At 37.3% G+C, this 22,557-nt stretch overlaps 1 protein-coding gene across 2 annotated transcripts in view; it reads right to left on the bottom strand.

The window, feature by feature from the left end:
* ACSS3 (acyl-CoA synthetase short chain family member 3) overlaps positions 1-22,557 on the bottom strand; it is a 65,771-nt gene that overhangs the window by 23,580 nt on the left and 19,634 nt on the right. Inside the window, exons 2-8 of one of the 2 annotated variants that reach the window (XM_084305942.1) lie at positions 21,866-21,981; positions 20,052-20,186; positions 19,631-19,771; positions 18,075-18,155; positions 17,884-17,979; positions 8,872-9,023; positions 5,450-5,553 (exon numbers count right to left, since the gene is read on the bottom strand). In XM_084305942.1, the coding sequence (XP_084162068.1) occupies positions 5,450-5,553; positions 8,872-9,023; positions 17,884-17,979; positions 18,075-18,155; positions 19,631-19,771; positions 20,052-20,186; positions 21,866-21,874 (718 nt within the window). In that variant the 5' untranslated portion in view covers positions 21,875-21,981. The remainder of the gene's footprint in view (positions 1-5,449; positions 5,554-8,871; positions 9,024-17,883; positions 17,980-18,074; positions 18,156-19,630; positions 19,772-20,051; positions 20,187-21,865; positions 21,982-22,557) is intronic. The other variant, XM_084305941.1, reaches the window with a different exon arrangement.

Here is a 22,557-nt window from a genome sequence, read left to right as displayed (position 1 = left end):
ACAAGTAATTTTTGAAGTATTTTCTAAATGTTTCAAAGCAGTTGTAGGCATAATGCATCAATTACCATGAATACGTATTACACTTGTGAAGGCCAAATACTTCTTGTATAACAATTCTATTGCTGTATTTGATCCATTCATTTAAAAATAAAATCAAACCCCCAAACCGTTAGAATTCCCTCAAGGCTCTCTTTCATGATTTTATCCAAATACAGAACATATTTACAGACTGTGCTGTGTGGAGCAGTATCATACATACATACAAGACCTCTGAAGATTTCAAAGCACATACAATCAAAATTGACAGTATAAATGTGCAAAATACAGCTTAGTAAGCTATATATATCAATTAGCTTAGTTAAATGTTGGTGGACCGTGGCAATTATCAAAATTAAGTCCTCTAAAAAAGGAAATAACTTCAGTCATCGTGAACTGGCAAACTAGTCACAAAACACCTGAAGCTTATGCATTAATTTTGTAATAAACATACCCGGCTCCTTTGCTATCCAATGGTAATTTGGAATGTATATCTTATAACTTGCACATAGTGAAATGTGGTTCTGTGGTCATATCTTGAAGAAGTCAGATAGCATGTTTAAAGATGTCAGGAAATGCACTGAATTATAATATGCTTTCAGACTATAAATGAATTTCATATTTTTATTTCCTTCCTACTGTAATATCATAACTGATACATGATGAAGTACTAAGAGATAAATGGAGGTTATAAAAAGTAATTCTACATCTCAGTGCTAACAGTTTACTGTTTAATCGTTTGGGGAAATCTTAATATATTGTATGCATCATAATACTACCAAGATAGAAAAGACAGATAAAATTGATACTGTGCAATTCACAATATTTTTATCTGTATCTGGGTTTAACATCTTAGATACTCCTGTTTGCTCTCTACTTTCACTGGGCAGCTCTAAATCTTGTAAAGGATTGTTCCTTACAAGCAGTAGACTCATGCAGCTTCCTAGGAGTGTTCCTGTTCTCACATCATCAGAAAAAAAAAAAAAAAAAAAAATCATCTACTTTACACTAATGAGGGCTTTATTCTCTGAGCTACAAAAAAGCAGTTGCCATGCAACAAGACTGAGATCAGCAACTTGTAACACAAACTGGAGGTGCTGCCACAGCTTGTCTCCTTCGGGCACTGGAGGCTGCTCTATTCTCACTTAACACACTAGCTCCAAAAGGTGTCCCCTCTTCTTCATTTGCCTATCCAGGGCACTGTAAACGTTGTTCATGGATGAGCTCCGTAACTTAAGTTTGCTTTACAGTTCTTTTATTCTCAGTCATCTCAACCATACAAATAAATTTTTAAAAGCAGAAAAACATGAATAATGCTTCATTCATATTAACGGATGCCCCTGGCTGCACGTGGAAAGGCTATCAGAAGTGATTAAGATTAATAAACACTGAGAAACTGAAGTCAAATGGGAACAGAAAAGCTTAAGGTACTTTCTAATTATTTTAAATTAGAAAACGTCAAGTGTACGTAAGACAGAAAAATGAAATTGTACATGAGATAGCACGTTTGATACTAAATTTTTATCAACGCAGAAGAGGTGCTCACCAGCAGGAGGAAAAAAGAAAGAACACCCAGGTGGAAAAGAAAGAAAAGTGATTTCCCAGGAATTTAAAGACAAGAGGTACATGTTTTTGTTGTTTTGTTGTTGTTTTCTAATTTTTTTGTTTGTTTGTTTTTAGTAGAAGGACCTGGTGTGCTTACTGGCTAACATGGTCAGAGTACAATCAATTCCATAAATAAAAACAATAGGTTCCCCCCCACAACTCTTTCATTGAACTAGTACTGTCTTTGCAATCTGGAATGTACATGTGGATTCAGGTCTCCCATGTCCCATGCTGAAGAGGAGCTGTTTCCCCTCTCTTTTTCCCTCCACATGTGAATGTTAACATTACTAAAATACTTGGAATGAGAGGCACTGAGTGCTCTTCACAAGTTTAAGAGATTGGTTGGCTTGCCCAAAGCAATTTAGCCCAAATTACTTGGCTCATTAAAAAACTGAAGTTACATTAAATTATGTTGGCTCCTTGAAATTACATGAAATGAATAGAGTAGAGTAAAGTAGAGTAGTTCACTTGGAACGAATACCTGTGTTTCTCCTCTCCCTCAACTGAACTTGTAACAGGTGTTCATGTAATCCATAACATTATGCTCTGAGGCCTCTGCAATTCAGGGCTAATTAGCTGCAGAGTTTTCTACAGAGTAATTCCCAGTTTTGAAGAACTGTTTTGTAAATTAGTTTCCATCAAAAGCTAAATATGATTCTAGTCTACAGGATACAAGTGTCTTTAAAAGCAAGAACAAAATGTTTTTCACTGAGGAACTATCTGATAACCTAAAACAGTCTGAACTCTGAAAGAAATCTCTGCCATCCATCTGAGCATCATCTTCCATCTGAGCTCTAGATGTTTTGGTTATGTAACTCCACAGCTGCAACTCTGGCAAATTAAAAAAAATATTAAAAAAAAAAAAATCCAAGAACTGACTCTTTTGCTGCAAAAGAAACAGTTATCTTTTGTTTAATTTGCCTTTCCTGTTGCCTCTTTCTCTGAAAATTTCATCGTATTCAATGGACTGAAATACACATCTACACAGTTTGTCCCAGGCAAAGCAGAGATGACTGAAGAACATTGTGCTGCCAGGACAACACAATAGAAACTGAAGACGGGACAAGACCATGCTGCTTGGAGACCACATTAATAAACTGTTCCGCTTAAATAGTAGGAGGAAATAATTCATTGAAATATATTACACTGTGTATATTTTTATACTGAATTCAGTGGTACAATTGTTCTGTTTGCATAGTCCCAATAAAATATCAGTACGACCAGTAGTCCTGTGGAACTGTCACTGGATCAATTTGCCCAGATAAACTGTGGATACACCATCCTTGGAAGTGTTCAAGACCAGGCTGGATGGGACCTTGGCCAACCTCGTCAAGTGGGAGGTGTCCCTGCCCATGGCAGGGAGGTTGGAACTAGATGATCTTTAAGGTCCCTTCCAACCCAAGCCATTCAGTGATTCCATGAAAACTGAAAATGTGCAGTCTTCTCATAGTTCTGCCTGTTAGTGAGCTGACACTCAGAACACTTAAGGCAATCATATCACAACATGAAACAGCTGATTCTCCAACTTGAACCTCCTACCTCCATTTGCATGCTCTGTAACTTAGATTCCCATAGTATAAGTACACAACTAAAAAAATAAAATAGCGTCGTGTGTGTGTGTGTCCCAGAAAAACACGTCTCTTGACTGGCATTTTATACACTTCAAATTTATCCCTGAATTTTTTCTTTGCATCCTATATTTATTAAGAAAAGGAAATTTTACTTGCTAACTTCTAAAAGTGTCAAAAAAGGTATAGAAGACTCGTTTTATTTCTTTCTGCTACAAATACTGAATAGCTACCATGGAAGCAGCTAGGAATGTTTAACACAAGCTTTCAGAGCATCTGTGCTTCCGCAACTCTTCACACCTTCATTACTGTTGTTGTTGTTGTTGTTTAATTCTTGATTTGAAAGCTAGACCCAAAACCAATGTAATCCACATTTCTTTGTGTACTGAGACCACTCCAAAGAATTTGACACGGTGAGTATAACTTAGACATTGTTTAGGTTATTTCAAATAGATTTGGCAAAGTTCCTTGTGAAGCTCCTAGCAGGAATACTGAAATGCAGCATCATTCTCTATAAACATCCTCATACACAAAGAATTAGAACAAGGTATGAAAGACACTTTTCTGTTTTCCTTCACAAAGACTCAAAATACCACAAAACATATGTAAATATGACATAAAAATCTATCTCTGAGCACAGAAAACTGTCTTCTAACACTGATTTTGCAGTGACTTCCTGAATAGCTTGTGGTAGGTAAGATACTTGTCTTTCTCAATTTAATGTCTGCCAGACTGGAATAACTTCAGTTACTTCCGCAGGGTGTTAAAAGAATTAATTTACTTGTGTTTGGACAATTACTTTGAAGATGAAAATTGCTATTTAAATACTAAGTGCCATTTTGTATATATAAGCAAAAACAAAACACCTGCACAAATCTAAAACAAGATTATCCTCTCCCTATGTACAGATGAGTACAGGATCTGAAAGGGCTGTTCTTTCATTCACTGCTATGTCTCCAAAGAAAACAGCAAGTGCTAAGCAGTCATTATTTCATAAAATCCTACATGCCTCTTATTGATCCTGTGAGATGCATTGCACATCTTTTAAGGTGTGCTTACTATATTTAGCACAAATATTCAAATTAAAAAAATGTTATTGATGAAGATGTTGACACAAATCAAAGCTGTAATCAATTGGGCTTTTCTGGTATAAACATCTTGAAGGCCTCTAATGAAAGCTTCTTTTCATTTCAACTGCTTCAATTCACAACAATTTCATATACTCCATAAATATTCCAAAGACAAAATGAAAGACTTTACCTACATTTCTAAATAGCTGTTTTACATTTCTTTTTCTCTCTCTCTTTTTTTTTTTTTTTTTTTTTTAATACTTTAGCATGTCAAACTTTTACTTCCTTCCACTCATTTCTGCCTTCAAATAGTGACTCGGTCACCTCTATTCTGCAAATCTATCCCTTCCCTACTTATCTCAGTCATAAGCAAGGTAATAGAAATTACTCCATCCTACAAGAACTACTGATAACACAAATACTAGACTCCTCCACCATCTTCTGCTTTAGCCTCATTTGAAAGAGTCAACAACTAAGACAAAATTGCATGAATAAGACTACAGTATTTGGGTAAAATCAATGGTTGTCACCCACGACTACATTTGCTTGGGTTTCCATCCTCTTAATCCTCACCCAGAGGCTCTCTACTGCATCATCCCTAACAGCCATACAGTCTTATCTCTCCCTTCTGTACAATGCAACACCTCCATCTCACCTGTCATGCCTATCTTTCATGAACAGCCAACAGCCCTCCATTCCAGCATTCCATTTGTTTTTAATTACACAAAATATACGTGTAATATATAAACTTACATACATACATACATATATATATATACATACACACATACAACATATCTTAAACATGAAAGCTTCTCCAAACACCAAATTTTCTGGTATGAAGAAGTTAAACATACAAATGTATACAATTAAACCTGGAAAAATACAGAAATAATGCTAACTTTTTTTAAAGATAGGGATCAGATAATGCTTTTGTTTTTCTACATAGCTTTTAAAAATGCCATGGTTTAAATATACCCTGTTATTAAGTTATTTTTCAGACCACTTCCAAAACAAACACACTCTTTCTGCTGAATTTTTATTTTCACTATTGGCCTTGCCTATTTCAATGTTCATGGAAACACATAGCTGACCTACCTGCAGACTCAGGAACGAAGTCTGAAAATATTTCATCACCATATTTTACAAATGATAGTTCAAAACACTCACCAGTTTGCCACCAGTGGTCTAAGACAGGTACCTTGAAGACTTTTTTTGACCATTCTAGTGTGTCCACATCACAGTGCTCACCAGCTACAAACAACATTCTGAACCTTTAAAAAAAAAAAAAAAAAAAAAAAGTATTTACTTTGATCTGGACAAGAAAGAAAAACAAGAATACAAATTAAGTAAACATCTGTGGCCTGTGTCCCAGATGGGATAAAGACAAAAGGGGAGGGAAGGCTGATATTCCTTGTATGCTCTGAGTAACAATCAGAATCTTAGCTATACTCATTTATGCTACCTGATACATCATGTAAAAGCAGGTTTATTTTCAGAATTCAAAAAACTATATCCATTATTTCTGAACACATTTTAGGCACCCTTGTATTTCTTTCTAAAGCAAGCACATTAATATCTGGTATCCGATGAACATGCTTCAGTCTCCAGACTCCCTTGGTATAAAATGGCAGAACATTCACAACTGATCTAAGGCAAGGAAAGACAATTACGCTATGGAACACAAGCTACAAATTTCTATTTGTATCTTAATCTAATCTGCAGTGTTATTTCCCCATTTCATGCACAACTGTCAGTTGCCAGTCATTTGGAAATCAGACCTAAACAGTTCATAAGAATTAAGTCAATTAAAAGATGAAATGTGATTCCAAACAGGGGAAGAGTCAATGGGTCAACGTCACAGTTACCTTGTGAAGATGAGAACAGATTCCACAAGCCACCCAGAATATACCCAGGTCATGGAATTTGGGTGTTTGCTGCTTTTCAAACACAACAGGCAGCAATACAATTAGATGGCCTGCTTAGCAGCACTGTGAGTTATCAAAAAAACAGGTCTGCTACAGATCCTGTAGCCATATGAGGTTGAACAGGGCTTTTATCCTGCAGTAATACAAATTAAAAATCTCTTTTGCTGTTTAGCATAAGTCATGTTTAAGACACAGGTGATGTTTTGAAAGCAAACAATTTTCAAGATTTGACTCCAAAAGCCAACAAGGATTTTGAAGCAGGCACACCATAACCTTTGGAAACATCACACATAATTCTGTGCAGTTGTCAATGATGCTACCAACATTAGTTTTTAACAGGGACTTATTTAATTTATTTCAAAAGAACAAAAATCTGTTTATCATTCAATTTACTCCTGTAAATCAAATACTGCTGTGTATACTGGAAGCTGGCATTGTCTACCACCCCTGTACCTTTCAGCAATAGTCTTTTTTATTTTTTAAATCAGATTGAAAAATAAATTGCCTTAACCTATATTATTTTTAATAGAAGTTTTCAAGAATTAAATGTAACATGGTGGAACCCTCTTTCAGGGATGCATTCCTAGACATTTGACTTAGTCTCTAGAGTAAGTAGGAATACATTTTGTCCCACATGGGAAAAAGACATCCCACTTCACAGATTCTGCACCAAATAATGGAGGAGAAAGTATCATAGATCGAGAGTATCAAGTAAAAGTGTTAATCCAAACTGAAACAGAAAATTATCTTGACATTGGATGGAAAAGTCCATCTAAATAACACCCGAAAGCAAGAATTTTCCTAGAAAGAAAATTTTAATCATCTGTTGGATTCCACTTCTTAAGAACTGCAACTTAACCTATAAAATAACACTCACTGTAACTAGCTAGACATTAATATTGAAATCGGTACAGGATAGCCAGTCTAATTTAAGCACCTTTCCCAATTCAATAATATACATGACAGTATCACACATAACCAGGAAGTTAGAGCCATGACTAGACGTTACAGTAAGATAATCCTTATCTAACATGGAAAGAAAGGCAGGTAGAAGACTGTCAGTACTACATTAAGAAGACTTACAGCACTACACTGGGATTCAGAGAACAGTCACTGGACTTGGACTTACCCACAGGTGCAAAAGGCTTTGGATTTTGCATATAAGTGACTAAAGACAATCCACAAGAATACTAGATACTAAATGCTTCACTAGAGGAGAAGTTGTGTACCAAGATATTGCATAGCCCAAAGCTGAATGAACTCTGAGATGACTAAATCTGTGCGCAAATGAAGAAGCTCATGAACTATGCACTGAGTAGGAATGACGAAATACCCCTTTACATCTGGGGCAACTGCTATCAGCAAAGGGACCCTAACGCGCCTGGAATTCTTTGGTCAGAAAATGCAACAACTTACAGAGCAGGTTAGCAGATTTTCTTGTCAATTATTACTCCAATTATACACTGACTCATTTTAGTCACTGCCTAAATAAATGCTGAGAAATAGCAATTAAATTTTCTAGCATCTGTATCATTTTCTTGTCACTAAACATCACAGAAGAACAGGGCATTAGGGTCTCAAATGAGCTTGTTCCCCATTTCATGGAAGGGAAATGATTGCTGACAACACTCAAAATAGACAGAAGAAAGTAATGATGAACTTGTAATGAATATCTGAGGAATAAATCCAGCTTACTGATAAACAAAACTTCCCAGAGCAATTATGAGAATGGAGGTCTAATTAAGCTACATAGCTTTACATTTTCCAGTTCTCTTTGGAGAAGTGTGATAAAAGATGTTCATGACTGAATACTGCCTACAATCTGACATGGCCCTTGTTTGATGCTGAGCAAATTATTCAGCTCCAAGATTGTATCTGGTCTAAAACAACATATTTTTTGTTTTTAGAATATTTGGCATGCAATGCTGAAATGTGATTTGTAGAAGTACTAAACACTCACAGATGCATCAAGTCAGTGTGAGAGGCATTTCAACTACAAAATGCTAATAATGTATTTTAACCATATAATGCTAAAAATTCGGAAATAATGGTAGTTCAATAGCTCAGTCTGGTATGCAAAATTAATAGAAGACTTTTACCTTAATCTCTCTGTGTCTCAGCTTCTCATCTGCAAAACACAAATACTACTCTCTCATCTCACAAGGGATTTGTGAGGATGAACTCAGTCGTGATTTTGAAGCATGAGATAGCACGGTGATAAAAACTTTAAAAACAGCATGAAACAGCAACATATAACCATAAGCAGTGACTAAATTATGGGGAGATAGATATTGACTAGCTGCTGATTAAATCAACACTGAAGATCCTGTGAACTCAGAGAAGTGGGAGGTCATGTGGGAAAACAGTACGGGATCGTGTAATCCGAGTCTGTATTACAGGGTATAAGCACAATGGAGTAAAATGGAGGTAAAAGTGGAGTAAAATACCTTAGAGATATCTTTCTAATGAGCAATTAAAGAGTCATCTTTTTAATAGCTTGCCTTTTCTCCAAACCGTCAATATAAATTCACAAGCAAATACATATACACCTAGACTATATTTGAATTCTGTTATACATAGGTGGGCAAAGCCACAGACATTGCTATTCTTAGCTCATTGAGTCTGCTTCTGTAAGAAAATGCTTCCAGTGTATCCTTAGTTTACCTTTTCAGAGAGTACTGCTTTCCCAGGGCTGCCTCAGGGTCCTGCTGACGGATTGCTCTAATTGCAGTTGGTGAAGTAAAGAGGGCAGCTACTTCATGCTCTGCTAGCACGCGGAAATAGGCACCAGCATCTGGCGTTCCCACAGGCTTCCCCTATGGAGACAATAATTTAAAATGTCACAGGATAAAAATACTTCATAATTCCTTGACAGTTCAAGGCTTGAACATGTAATAGTAGCGGTAGCACAGCAACTGAAGTAATTTCAAATAAGACTTTAAAGAAGGATTTGTTAAAAATAATAATACATTAAGTGTGCTCACTTGGAGAAATAAATTTCACAAGCTTTGGGCATAATCTCTGAGAACTGAGAAAAATGGGACAAACGGACAAGCAAATGAAGACAGCCCCAAATAGCTGTTATTACACTGCCAGCAGAGGGAGTCATGCCTACATCTGTCCTTACATCTGTCAAACAGGTTGTAAAACATTCATGGTCCCACTGACCTAGGAGTCTCTGGACACAGTGGCACTTCAGACATACCCCATGCACAGAGCTGCAGGTCATAATGCCAGCTTTTTGTCACTTCGAATTTGTCTCTCATTTCTGGAAAAATTCCCACTCAGCTTCTTACAACTGGCTTACCAGTATCTTTGTGCTGCTATCACATGAGAAAACTGGAGAGAAGCCAAAGACCCCTTTAACTGTGTTAGTGTGGTATCTGCTGGATTTGTTGTTTGTTTTTAGAAAACTAAACATTGTCTTGAGCTACAGGGCATAGTCAGGAAAATTGTAAACAGAAGTAATTGGACATGACAAATTGTCCACTGGTAAATAATAATAATAATAATAATAATAATAATAATAATAATAATAATAATAATAATAATAATAATAAATAATCAAAAATATATTTCCACGGTGCTGCAAATATGAAAAGCAGTCAGCACAGGCTCACCTAACAATAATCTTTCTGTATGTGTTACTGGAATGAACGAATTGCTCCATACGTATATCAAAATGATGAAAAGATGTTGTTAAAGCTCTGCAGCTATTGCTACATAACCTTTTCACTAGAAAGGCCAAACTTGGAAGATGAACTTTGACAAAGCATACAAACAAGACAGGAGAGACAAACACTTGCAGGAAGCCATGAATAAGGAGAAAGTTGCACCACTGAAAATGTCACCAAATTTACAGCAGTTTACCAGCCACAAAACAAATTTATACCTCCACCAGCCTTGTGTAAACGCAAATTTGCAGTGTGTCCTGCTTAACACACATCACCCACGTTCATGTATTTTATTACTTTCAAGAGTTACAGGCACAGCTTTGAATTTCTAACCAGCCACAGGCTGTATGGTCTGGACATCTGCCAGTAACGTTCAAGAAACTTTTCTTTCTTTTACTTTTTTTCCTCTGAAGCAGCACATTTGCAAGAAGACAAACACAATACAACAAATAGATTAATAGGTCCAGTGAAAAAAAAAAAGTAACATGCAAAACTTTAATTAATACTTTTCAATTTGCCAAGATGCAAATGGAACACAGGCATTTGAATACCTTGAAGAGTTTACTAAATCCCCTACTTTTAGTGCAGTAAGAAGCCACTAGTAACATAGCAAATGCCTTTACAGAATCACACACAAATCGGGTTTGTTGCCCCATCCCAACAGAGCAAACTGCCGGCTGGCTGTGATGCAGGCTCCCAGGTATTCCTTTTCCCTCTCCCTTTTCCCCACTGCAAATCCCCCCACACTTGCTGGGCACCAGCTGCAAGACCAACAGTGGCCAGCTGGCAATTTCCAGAGCACAGGATGCCCAACCAAGGCTGGCCACCTACTGCTGGCTTTGCAGCCCTACAGTGAGCTACTGCTGGTGAGAGCAGTGGAGCAGTGGAGGATGGCTGCAAAAGGAAAAAAAGCAGGGCAAATCAGATGGCACAATTGAAGATTTTAGTGTGTTTTTTTGTAGTATAGAGGACATAATGAGAAGCAAATGAAGAGGGAATAAACAAAAAAGAGTTCCCAGCCAAGGAGGGAGGAGTATCACTAGTGCCAAAAACTTTCTTTTTACTAATAGCCTGTCCTAGATTCCCAAAGAGGCATGCAAAAGGAGATTTCTGTACTGAAAAAAAAAAAAGTGGTTTTTTTTTTGTTTCATATAACACACAGTTCCCAAACAAAAACCTTTCATCAGATTTTCAGTCCTTAAGCCTTCTCCTCTTCATTGTAATTTTCATGCATTCATCCAAGTGCTCACCAGTTGATGAACCTCTTTATTCAAGTTCATGTTATCTCCATATAATATTCACTATACCCGCAGATGTGCAATGATCTGCATAGGAGTTAAACCTTGCATCACTAACACTAGAATGGACTTCGAGCAAAAAATTCCAAATTTCCATAAACTTCTCATTAACTAATTATGTAATTGAACTAGTACAGCTTTTAGTCATCTTGGACAGAAAAGAAAAAACAAACAAAAACCTAACTGTGAGGCAATCTGAAGTTGGTTACTCTGCCCATAATAATGTAGCCTGTAATTTTTAAGCAAATGAAAATTTCCAGAGCCCCTAAAAGTGTTGTGTCTGACCTCAACTCTACCCTCTGGGCTTGGCTGCAAGTGCTCAAGGCCAGGATTGCTATGGAGTGGCTGTGTAACCTGAGGCAAGAGAGCTGGTAGAGGTGTGAGGAGCCTCCCTTGGCTCAGAGGCGATGCATGCTCAGGTCCCTGCCCTTGGTGCCTGGCCAAGCCATGCTGCAGTCCTGCCTGTGCCTCGCACCTCCAGCGAGCTCCAGCTGGCCCAAACCCTGACCTCAGCTTCAGTTTGGAGAAGTGCAATTCTCAGACCTAGGCGAAAAACAAGTAAAACAGCAAGAACTGTGGAAGTAAAGGAATAGAAAATTCCCCTGACAGTCAACTGGAAATAGTTCCCAATAAGGCAACACTTAAAATTTTCATTTAGGGAAAAAAAAAAAATCTGGCCTAGCTGCAAAATATTCTTACTGATTCTGCAGAAAATGCTCTCCAGTGCCTTGGCAGTTGCATAAACAAAAACTGACAAAGGCAAAACGAATCAGGGACAGTGCAAATTAATTTCAGACCACAAAAAAAAAAAAAAAAAAAAAAAAAAACACTACTACTAAAAGTGCCAAAGTATGTTCTCATTTATCATACAAAAAAATTGTAGAGTACTGCAAGATGCCATGAGAGGCTTATTATCACATGCAGTTTTGATTTTTAAAAAGTCACTGCTACAAAAAGTACAGCACAAGGTAACTGAATTCAAAATATGCTGACAGGTTGCTGAGTCAATTGGGGAACGTAAGCAAATGAGATGACTCCACTGCATTTCTGCAGGGATCAGCTCAGAACCTGATGCAATATTTGCATCAATACTGCAGACGAAAACTTATTAAAAAGAAACCACTGTCAGTAGTATCCGTGGTTGGCAGGAACTGAGATGGTGGTGACCAAGAACAAGGCAGTCAGGAAGAGTGATCTGCATCACCCAATTTTAAAAAAGAGATGTAGGAGATTCACTTCTTGAATCAGATAGGATTCAGGTAGAAAAGTCTTTCTTTTAATAACCTACCAAGAGACTCAGAATGACAGACAGATAGGAATGTGTTTCTTTCTGGAAGTACCTAGACTGAGCACGTAATTTATCAAATGTCTACCAACTGAGCACACATCCTCAGGCAGAATGCGTTGATGGATAATGCATGATTATGAAAGAAAATTCATAGGCAGCAAGGATGATCAAGGGGATAGAAATGTTCTCCTGTGGAAAAAGAAGCTATTGGGATGGATTACTTGAGGAAAAAAAAAAAAAAAAAAAGACATTAGGAAAACTATAATAAAACAACCAACTACACATCAATAACAGCTCAGCAATTCCCTTTTTGCCTGACTCATAACAACGTGAGGCTATTCAATTAAAGATAAACTTCAGCTCATGATGAGGAAATTCTCTCTGCATAGTGAATAGTATACATGGAGCTCAATGCCACTAAAATCTGCTGACACCAAGGAGGTATCAGGACTCAAAAGAACATCTTCATAGAGGTGTTCCCCCTTCTGCTGCCAGCCCTGCTGCCAACCCCTCGCTACAGACTTGAGATGACACATCCTACTGAGTTCACTCCGCAAATATGACCAATATGGGCAATGGCAGAACTGGCAAACTCCAGGGACAGTGCTTTCTTTGAAAGCCGATAATGGCTTACAAGAACCACAGCAAGGCTGGATGTCCCAAGCAGCTAAGAAATGTGCCAAAGTAGAGTAAGTGTAAACCCAGACCCTTTGGTTGCTGCTGCTGCTGTGTAGGCTGTAGGCTTGTTGCAAGAGCAGTGGCTGGAAGGACCCCTGCGAGAGCTGTGGGGAAGGCTCCCCAAGCACAGAAATGTCTCACTGCAGCTCTGTGTGGGACTACAGCTCCTTCTCTGTCCTAAGACCACTCAAATGAAGTCCTCAAGGCACAGCTCCTTGGCAGGCGTAGGCATCGTCCTCTTCCTTTCGCTGGCTCTAATTCCACATCCTGAGCATTGCAGTAATGACAACGCTGCTGTCTTCCTGGCATTACAGATCACAAGAAGTAACTAGACTTTCTCTTCCTGCTGCCCGTTTGCTTGGGATCCAATCCTCACAAACAACCCAGAGTGGGATGTGAGACTTCAAGTAGCTTATTTATATATGAAGTCTATCATTCTTTAGAGAAAAACAAACCAGGACAATATGAGCCAGCAGTGTGCTCAAGTGGCCAAGAAGGCCAACGGCATCCTGGCTTGTATCAGAAACAGTGTGACCAGCAGGGCTAGGGAGGTGATCGTCCCCCTGTACTCAGCTCTGGTGAGGCCGCACCTTGAGTACTGTGTTCAGTTTTGGGCCCCTCGCTACAAGAAGGACATCGAGGTGCTTGAGCGGGTCCAGAGAAGGGCGACGAAGCTGGTGAGGGGCCTGGAGAACAAGTCCTACGAGGAGCGGCTGAGGGAGCTGGGCTTGTTCAGCCTGGAGAAGAGGAGGCTCAGGGGCGACCTTATCGCTCTCTATAGGTACCTCAAGGGAGGCTGTAGCGAGGTGGGGGTTGGTCTGTTCTCCCATGTGCCCGGTGACGGGACGAGGGGGAATGGGCTTAAGTTGTGCCAGGGGAGTTTTAGGTTGGATGTTAGGAAGAACTTCTTTACTGAAAGGGTTGTTAGGCATTGGAACAGGCTGCCCAGGGAAGTGGTGGAGTCACCATCCCTGGAAGTCTTCAAAAGACGTTTAGATGTAGAGCTTAGGGATATGGTTTAGTGGGGACTGCTAGCATTAGGTCAGAGGTTGGACTCGATGATCTTGAGGTCTCTTCCAACCTAGAAATTCTGTGATTCTGTGAAATGAAAAAAACTCCACTGTAAGACGATCATGTAAGAGACTACTGAAGGAACACATTGCTGTCCTCATCATTTCTTCTTGTGTTACTCCATACCTTCTAGAATGAAAACACCTCCATTGCAGTATTTACTTTCATGATTCTCTTCTGGAAATTGCATGCAATAATTTTAATGTTCTCAGTGGTCAAGAATAGATACTATAAAACTATCCAAGTCTTTTCCTTATGTCTGGGAAAATGTCATTTACCCACACCACTTTCCTCTTCTACTTAACTGGAGCGGTGGTGATGAGTTAATCTCTTTGGAATAAAGAATCCAATTAACATCTATTATGTGTTTAAACATTAATTGGAGTATAATAATTTAATACTCAAACTAACATGATATTTGATTCTATAAATGTGTACTTCTGCTACCACCTAAAGTTTTTGCTCCATGTTATTCAGAATATCAGAAAAGTCAATCATGGTGGTCCCCAGCCTTAAAATTCTATTGGTCCACTGGGAAACCATTGTATGTTGTTTCTTTCCCATAGTAGAAAATGGAATTCTATAAAAGAATTAAACTTGAAAAGAACAACTATTTCTTTTTTCTTTACTCTACTTTCTTTGTTTTTCTAATGAAAGACATTTATTACTGAATTCTCTGTTTAATTACTTGTAGAGATCCTTAAGCCACTGAAGCCCCAAAAACTGTATACCAGAACTACACTGAGCACCTGCAAATGAAATAAAGATCAAGATGGGGTTTGGAAGGTACACAACATCAGGTAAATTGTCCAAATCAAAAAAATCAACACAGAAAAGTGCTTAATTTATTTCTTTTCCAAACTTCATCTGAGCTCGCACATTTAGTGTTAATACACTCCAAATATGTTGTGTGTTCACTGCCTCCAAAATTTCTTAATTAAAAAGCAAAGGAGCCTAAAAGTAGATATTATTCATAAACTAGATTTCTAAATAGAAAATTAAAAAAAAAAAAATTGACTAGTGGATGGAATAGATGAACAAAACATCTGAAAACTCTGGATAATGAAATACATTTAGAAATGTAAAGAATACGAACACAAGGGTGAGAAAAGCGATTAGTATCTATATAGGTATATTTACATGGCATTTACGTTTACCTTGATAGACATACACCTACACAGGAGAATGCACATGCACGACACACACTGACACTGAAAGTACCAGCTCCTAGCAGCATATGCTGAGATTTCTCAAATTCATACACACATAAGTAAGAATTGAGTCTACCAAGTCTTTGGTCAAAAAAGTCAACGGTTTACTCCTTCATGTACTCCTAAACCAGAAATGATCTCACTGGAAGACTGTTGCACATCACAAAGTTAGCAATCCGTTTAACAGTTGACCTGAGGAGGTGCAGGCCTGTGCTGTGCTGCACATAAAATTTGGCCCTAAAGGCTGTGTTGTGTTGCACATAACCCTTGGCTGCAGGACAAACTTAGCCAGCTAATCCTAACAGAGGAGCCTGCCTGTAGACAGCTTCCTCTTGGCCCAGGCTACCAGGGCCAAAGAGGAAGGCCAAATTTTACAGTGAAGCAGCAGATTCTCATGTGAACGTATTTATGTTTAGCAGCAGCAATAATGAAGAGATTTTATTTTACAATGCTGCACAATGAGCAGCATCAGAAGGGACGTAAGATTATCTGTGCCCTTTTCTCCTACTGTTTGCCTGAGGAAATGGTATTTTAGTCAGTAACATATACCTTACTTACAGGGAGTAATATTAAATGCTAGCACCAGTGTTGCTAGCATTCCCCACAATTTGTTTGTTTGTCCATCTCTTAACTTTGCACAGAAGATCTACACTATCTGAGTAAATCCAAGTGAAGTAAGAAAACAAAGATTTCTAGCTTGTGTAGAGACTGTATACCAGATTTTTTTTGCTGGAAAAGTAGGTACAAGCTTGAGGGATGGCAGGTTAGTATTTAAATATAGCCTGCAGTGATAGCCGTTTTAAGCCGTCATTTCCAGAAAACAGGACAAAGTCAAAATAAGTAACAGATTCTTGCTTAAGGATACTAAATTTCCAAAGATTTTACAGAGTTTTTACATAGCATATAGGTGTAATAGCAAAGATTACCACCTAAAAGGGGAAGGACAAATGGAATCTTGTGGGACATTGTGTGCAAAACACAGACTGCTCTTCTTCACCTTTCCACCTCAGAAAAATGCAGGTGAAAACTGGATACTGAATATATCTGTGTGCAAAATTTTAACTTTAGTTTATCTTTCAGAGCCAAAGCTTGCTCACAGTAGTCTCTTCTGTCACCCCATAATGCTAAAAGGAGTGTCCAGACTGTTTGTCATCTTCACAGGAAAATAATGCATTCACTTCAAGCTTTCATGCTGAATGCTGATGCATTAAGCAAGTCAGTAAACTTCATCTTTCACGAAGGGAAATTGGATTTGAAATTAAGAATAACAATTTGTTTAAGTTTCCTCCAGTTGCTGCAGTCATTGGCTGGAAATATTAAAGTATGTGAGATTCTCTATGACTTAGCTGTTTAGGGAAAAAAAAAATGTTATTACACTGTGTACTTTAATATTTAATAAAAAATACTTGTTTTGCAGGCCTGCTTTCCTGAGAGATTATTGAAAAAATCAATTCAAGGTCTAGACGCTAAAAAACTGTTATTTGCCTCAGACCTTACAGATCACAACATGCGGAAGAAAAATACGCTAACAGAAGATCATTTTCTGTTTCATACAACAGCTTAACACTTTACCTGGAGTATTTCAGTGAAAGGAAGAAATCAGTAGAACCACAAAGATGAGACTAAAGTCCATACTGCAGTTTTAAGACCTCAAAATTTGCTATGCTTTTAAACATTGCACTTTGTTTCTTATTTCACATTCTTCCATTACAAAAATTATAAACAAAACCACAAAGCAACATACACAGGTGTCAGCTGGGCATAATCTGCTGTTTTATGAGAGATTACCAATCTTCTTTCTACGCACACTGACAAAAATAAACTTAATATAATGGGAAACAGTAACATGAAACATGAATATGAGCTCATCCAGTGTCACAGACACGGTTCACACAGCAGCTTCTCGTGTACACCCAGCCTTTTCACTGGCAGGGCAGCACAAGAAATTGAAAAGTCCTTGAATAAGCCTAAGCATTACTCTGCAACAGAACATCAGAGCGTTATCCGCATTATTCTCATACTAAATCCAAAACACACCACCATACCAGCTACTAGGAAGAAAATTACCTCTATCCCAGCCAAAACCAGGACAGTGCTAATTTACAGCCCAGACTCTCCACTGTAACTCTAGCTCAGGCACCGTCTTCTGCCTTGATGCTGATCCAAGAATCAGCGCTGGAATCTGTAGTACTCAGCTTTTACCCTCCACTGCAGTCATCAGACAGGAGGGCAAACTTCTTTGTGTGCTACTCAGGCTGCCCATGAAGTCATTGGAAGTGGCTCACAAACTAGATTTGTACTATGAGCCAGTACTGGAAGAGGCCAGGTTTGATGAACTCAATTAAAATACTTTAATTTTGAAACCACCTGAGAAGAAAAATCTGAAAGAAGAAGTAATACCCTAATTCCACATTGCACTTACTGCAAAAACGTCATTGTTGGTAGTACACATTTACCTCATACAAAACTGTAGGGTTCCCATGAAGGAGAGGCCCATAGCAAATGTAGGAATGGCCAACTACCCAGCCTAAATCAGAAGCTGCCCACCACACCTAAAATGAAATAAAAAAAAAATAAGAATATTGTTGTGTGCGCTTTTTTTAAGACAAGTTCAAAAAGAAATTATACAACATTTAAACAGAATTACCTCACCAGGTTTGAGTCCATATACAGCTGACATTGTCCAGTTCAGCATTACTGCATAGCCACCTGTTGGTCTGATAACACCCTAAATAAGAAAATTTAAACATTTAAGACCATTTAAAGAATGCAATAATATGCCTGTCTTCAATTAAATTTTGAATTTTTAGCAGTAACAGACTTAAAGTTATCCATTTCCAATACTCCTCACTTAATAAAAGGATCCTTTCTTACAAGTATATGCTTCTGCTAATGGTCCAACTGAAGTAATGTTGGGGAGAAAAAAAAAAAAGAAAAACCCAAGTCCTATGACAACAGTTTCCAGAAGACAACTAACAAAGACTGAAGTTGTCTCATTCAAATCAGATACAAATTTTAAGTCAACTTATGCTGACAAAAATATAAGAGAACAAATCCTTACTTCATTTTATCCATCCAAATGTTAGTCATATTTTACACTTATTGTCTAGGCTCCCTGAATCCCAGTATCAATAGAGAAAAAGGGGCACCTGTGGAATAGCCGATGCCTAAAGTAAGTGGGGTGAATTACTCTCTCTTTCTGCATGCATTATTTCAGACCTTGTCCAAGAACCTGGGCACCATTGAGACACGTTAGCTCATTAAAATGGAGATTGCCACAACAGAGAATGGTTAACTAATGCTTTGTGAATTTCAGAAAGCTGTTTGCCTTCGTTAGTCTCAGTCTCTAACTCAGTCTCCACTCTGAGATTAACAGAAGTTTTGTTATGGAGATATCACAACTGAACAATTTTACTTGCATGAACACTTAGATTTAAGTCATACCAGTGTGATACTGGCTCCAAATTTGTGATAGTGAGATCACTGCTGGTAAACTACATTCAGGTTGAACTACTCTTCATAAAAGAATTGTAAGAACCAAGCAAACACGAAGAGTTTGCTTTTAAAATAAGATATTTTTAGAACAGATCCTTAAGACTAATTGACACTTGAAAGCAAACATTTCCAAAGAATGCCCTATGTTGATTTACAGCCTTACTCAATCTTAACTTTCATTTTCATGGGATTTATAGTCTCAGAACTGTTCAGCAACACAAGCCTTTAGAAGATGCCTAATTCCATTTAATCTGTAATGTCATTCATTACATCTCATCTATGAGAAGATTAGCTAATATGTAAATAATGAATAAGCAAAGTCTATTCAGCAATAAATGCTATTGTAGAAGTGATATATTAACTAATCTTGCCATTAAAGGACTATCCTATGCTCATCTCAAAATAGTTAAAGTACAGAAGATATTCATGGATGGAAGACGTTCTACTATCCTCACAAGCTTTTATTGTATGAATATTTTGGGTTAAATGAAGTATATTTTTGTACTACTATTTAAATAAAGAAATATAATTTACTCCAGGACTTTGAAGTAGAAAAATATGAATAAATGAGTTTAAAGCATTTCTAGCAATGCTAATCATTTATAGCAGTGAGCTCCGGTAAACATTTTCAACCTTCTTAATTAAATATTTCCCTCAAGTGGAACTGCAAATAGGTTACAAACAGTTAGACTACAGGTAGTCCTTTACCTTGGGCAAGCCTGTTGTTCCAGAAGTATACAGAATATAAAGCGGATGGTCTGAAGGAACAGAGACACACTTATAATGTTGTGCTTTTGAAAGCTCTTCTTCCCAGTCGAGATCGCGGCCTGGGGCAAGAGGAACATGTCCCTGCCCATCAAAAAAAAAAAAAAAAAAAAAAAAAAAGTTCAAAGAAAAATGGTTGGAATAAAATGTAAATAGGTCAAAAAAACATACTATTCAATTTTCTGTACAGTAGCAGTAGTTCTATTTACTATGTAAATATTATGCATTTAAGTTTTCCCCATAAAATACAAAACCAAACTAGAACAGATACATTTAAAAAAAAATTACTTGTAGGACAGAGAAGACATATGGACTAAATATATATCTGAAAGTTAACAATAAGGCACTGCAACTGTACACTCACCAAGTTAGGTCGCCTGTAAATGAGAACTTTCTCAGGTTTGTTCTGTACCCTTGCAAGTGCTCCTTCTAGGAGTGATATGTATTCCACTTTCCTTTTCGGTTCAACTCCAAAACTTGCTGTTACAATAAGTTTGGGCTAAAATGAAGAAGTTAAACTGTTGATATATACATTTGCAATGTATTTTTATAAAGTATATGTAGCCTAATAACATGTTTTCCATGCAATTAGTTGGTTAATGAAGCTCAGTATAGAAAATCTATCTTCATATAATTAGAACCAGGGGTTAGATCAGTTTCTAAGGAAACAAAGCCTGTGTGATCTTGCTGTCCATGCATCTGTTTTTTGTTCTGCAGCACTCTAGTAACTCTGACACTCTTCAGCATTTTCAAACAAATTTGAGCAACAACATTAAGTACTTGTAAATTGTACAAAATTTATTAATCAGACAGAAAACCCCATCTCCATGTAGCCCTCCACTAAGGAAAAGCTCTACAACAATGACAACAATCATCTGTCCTAGTCAGCCTGCTTCCTAATTATGTTTGAACACAACTAGCTATAGCACTTTGGTGGCTCTTTCTCAGCCTGCAATTAAATGACACGGGAGGGTAAGAGGGGGAAAGAGGAAAAAGAAAACAAGCAAGAGATGACAAGAAACTAGAAATACCAGAAAAGAATAAGCTAAAATTGTAAAGCACACGAGGGAATTTAAGCTAGAGTCTTAAAGGTGATGGTTGCAGGATTCAGGATGCAAATCCCGTTAAAATCAAATTTCTGTAGTTCTGCTTTGTTGTTTTTTTGTTTGTTTGTTTGTTGTATTTTTTTTTGTTCGTTTGCTTGCTTTTTTGTTTTTGTTTGTTTGTTTTTTAGAATAATTTCTATTTCCCGATGTGGATATAGAAGATTTCCAGATTTTCCATTACATTTTTCATTAAATCAATCTCAGTAAGATGCTGATCCAAGATTTCCTATGGCAAAAAAGTCACTTCACTGCATACAAATTATTTTGATTTATATCCCAAGATCAGTAATTTGTATTTCTTGTATTTCAGGAAAGGGTAGCACCAAAGAAACTATATATTAGAACACATTTTAATTACAGAAGAATGAGCCTTCAATCTCCTTGCTTTCCTCACTCTTATCCAGCTAGTTTAGTAAACGTATGCATCAGCATATATCTCATTAGGTAGGCACAATCCACAATGCTACAGTTAAGATTTCATTAAGATTGCAAAGAAAGTACAGATTGTTTTTTACAATTTATTCTTAAAATTATTTCAAAGAATAACAAAATGTTTCCTGTATAGATCTGCCATTCAGGGAAGTTTGATAATTAGCTTGTACTCAAAATAAAGGTTTCTGATGAGCTTTAAAATTTCAGCATTTGTCATCTTTCCCTTTTGGGATGCAGCGATTTTGATAAAAGATGATACAATACAATACAGTTAAATTGAAAATTCATCAGGAGGCTACCCTGGAATTAGATGTAATTAATATGTTATTAACATGTTTGTATTCAATTGTTACAATGAATGACTGTTGCCAATTTCAGGTTTACAGTCATATGTAAAATGTGTCCCCTCTGCTCATAAACTACTTTGTAAGCAGCAAGGAAATATAAATATAGCCAGTACTACATTGGTTAAGGTGATGTATTTCCCAAGTGAGGGTTATTTCTTGTAAGCATCATGGATCACTCTGTGCAAACCAAAGGTTCAAAACTAGTTGTTTCTAGTGTTTTACCTCTCTTGTCTACTGATATTATTTCCCCTGCACCTCCACTCCCATATTGCTTTTATACACCCGTTTCCCACCTCTTCCATGGCTCCATGTAGTCCTGCATGATAGATTACATAGAAATACAACTAGTATGATGGAAAAGCAGAGAAGTTCTGAGGTTTGCTGGAGAAGGAATGCCAGAGATAGTGAGCTGTAGAAAAAAAAAATATGAAGTAGAAGTGAGATAAAGCAAGGTCCATTAGTACTAGACCAACAATTTTTTTCTACTGTAAAGGCTCCTTCTACAAATTCTTCCATAGTGTTTAGCAGCATGCAAGGCAAGGTTTAGAAGAAGCAACTAATGCTTTTAGTGGGCCAACTCAGAAAGCTGCAAAAAGCTCAAACTGAACACAGGCAAGCTTTAGGTATAAAATGTCAGTACCATCATGAAGACATTTGTGGAGAGATCCTGCACTCAAGCACTCAACCAACACACAAAGCTCTTTCCATTTCTTGCCCCAGCCACACACCTGATCACATGCCTGTCCTCAGATTTCTTGCACTTTCATTGCATTGGTACTGCTCTGACTATGTAGTTACATGAGTCATGCACATTTATTTCCGTCAGGTATTATACACTGCTGTACACAGAGACCAGAATCATACCATACAAGTAAAAAAAATAAAGAGCAAGGTACTGCCTTCTAATCTATAATACATTTCTAAAAACATATTACAAAAAAAAAAAAAAAAAAAGTGCTTCAAGTCAAGACAGGACTACAAATAT

This window comes from Netta rufina, assembly GCF_964035555.1.
Source record: "Netta rufina genome assembly, chromosome: 1".
NCBI lineage: Eukaryota > Metazoa > Chordata > Aves > Anseriformes > Anatidae > Netta > Netta rufina.
Note: the sequence above shows the minus strand (reverse complement) of the source record. Positions and strands in the feature narration are given on the sequence as shown.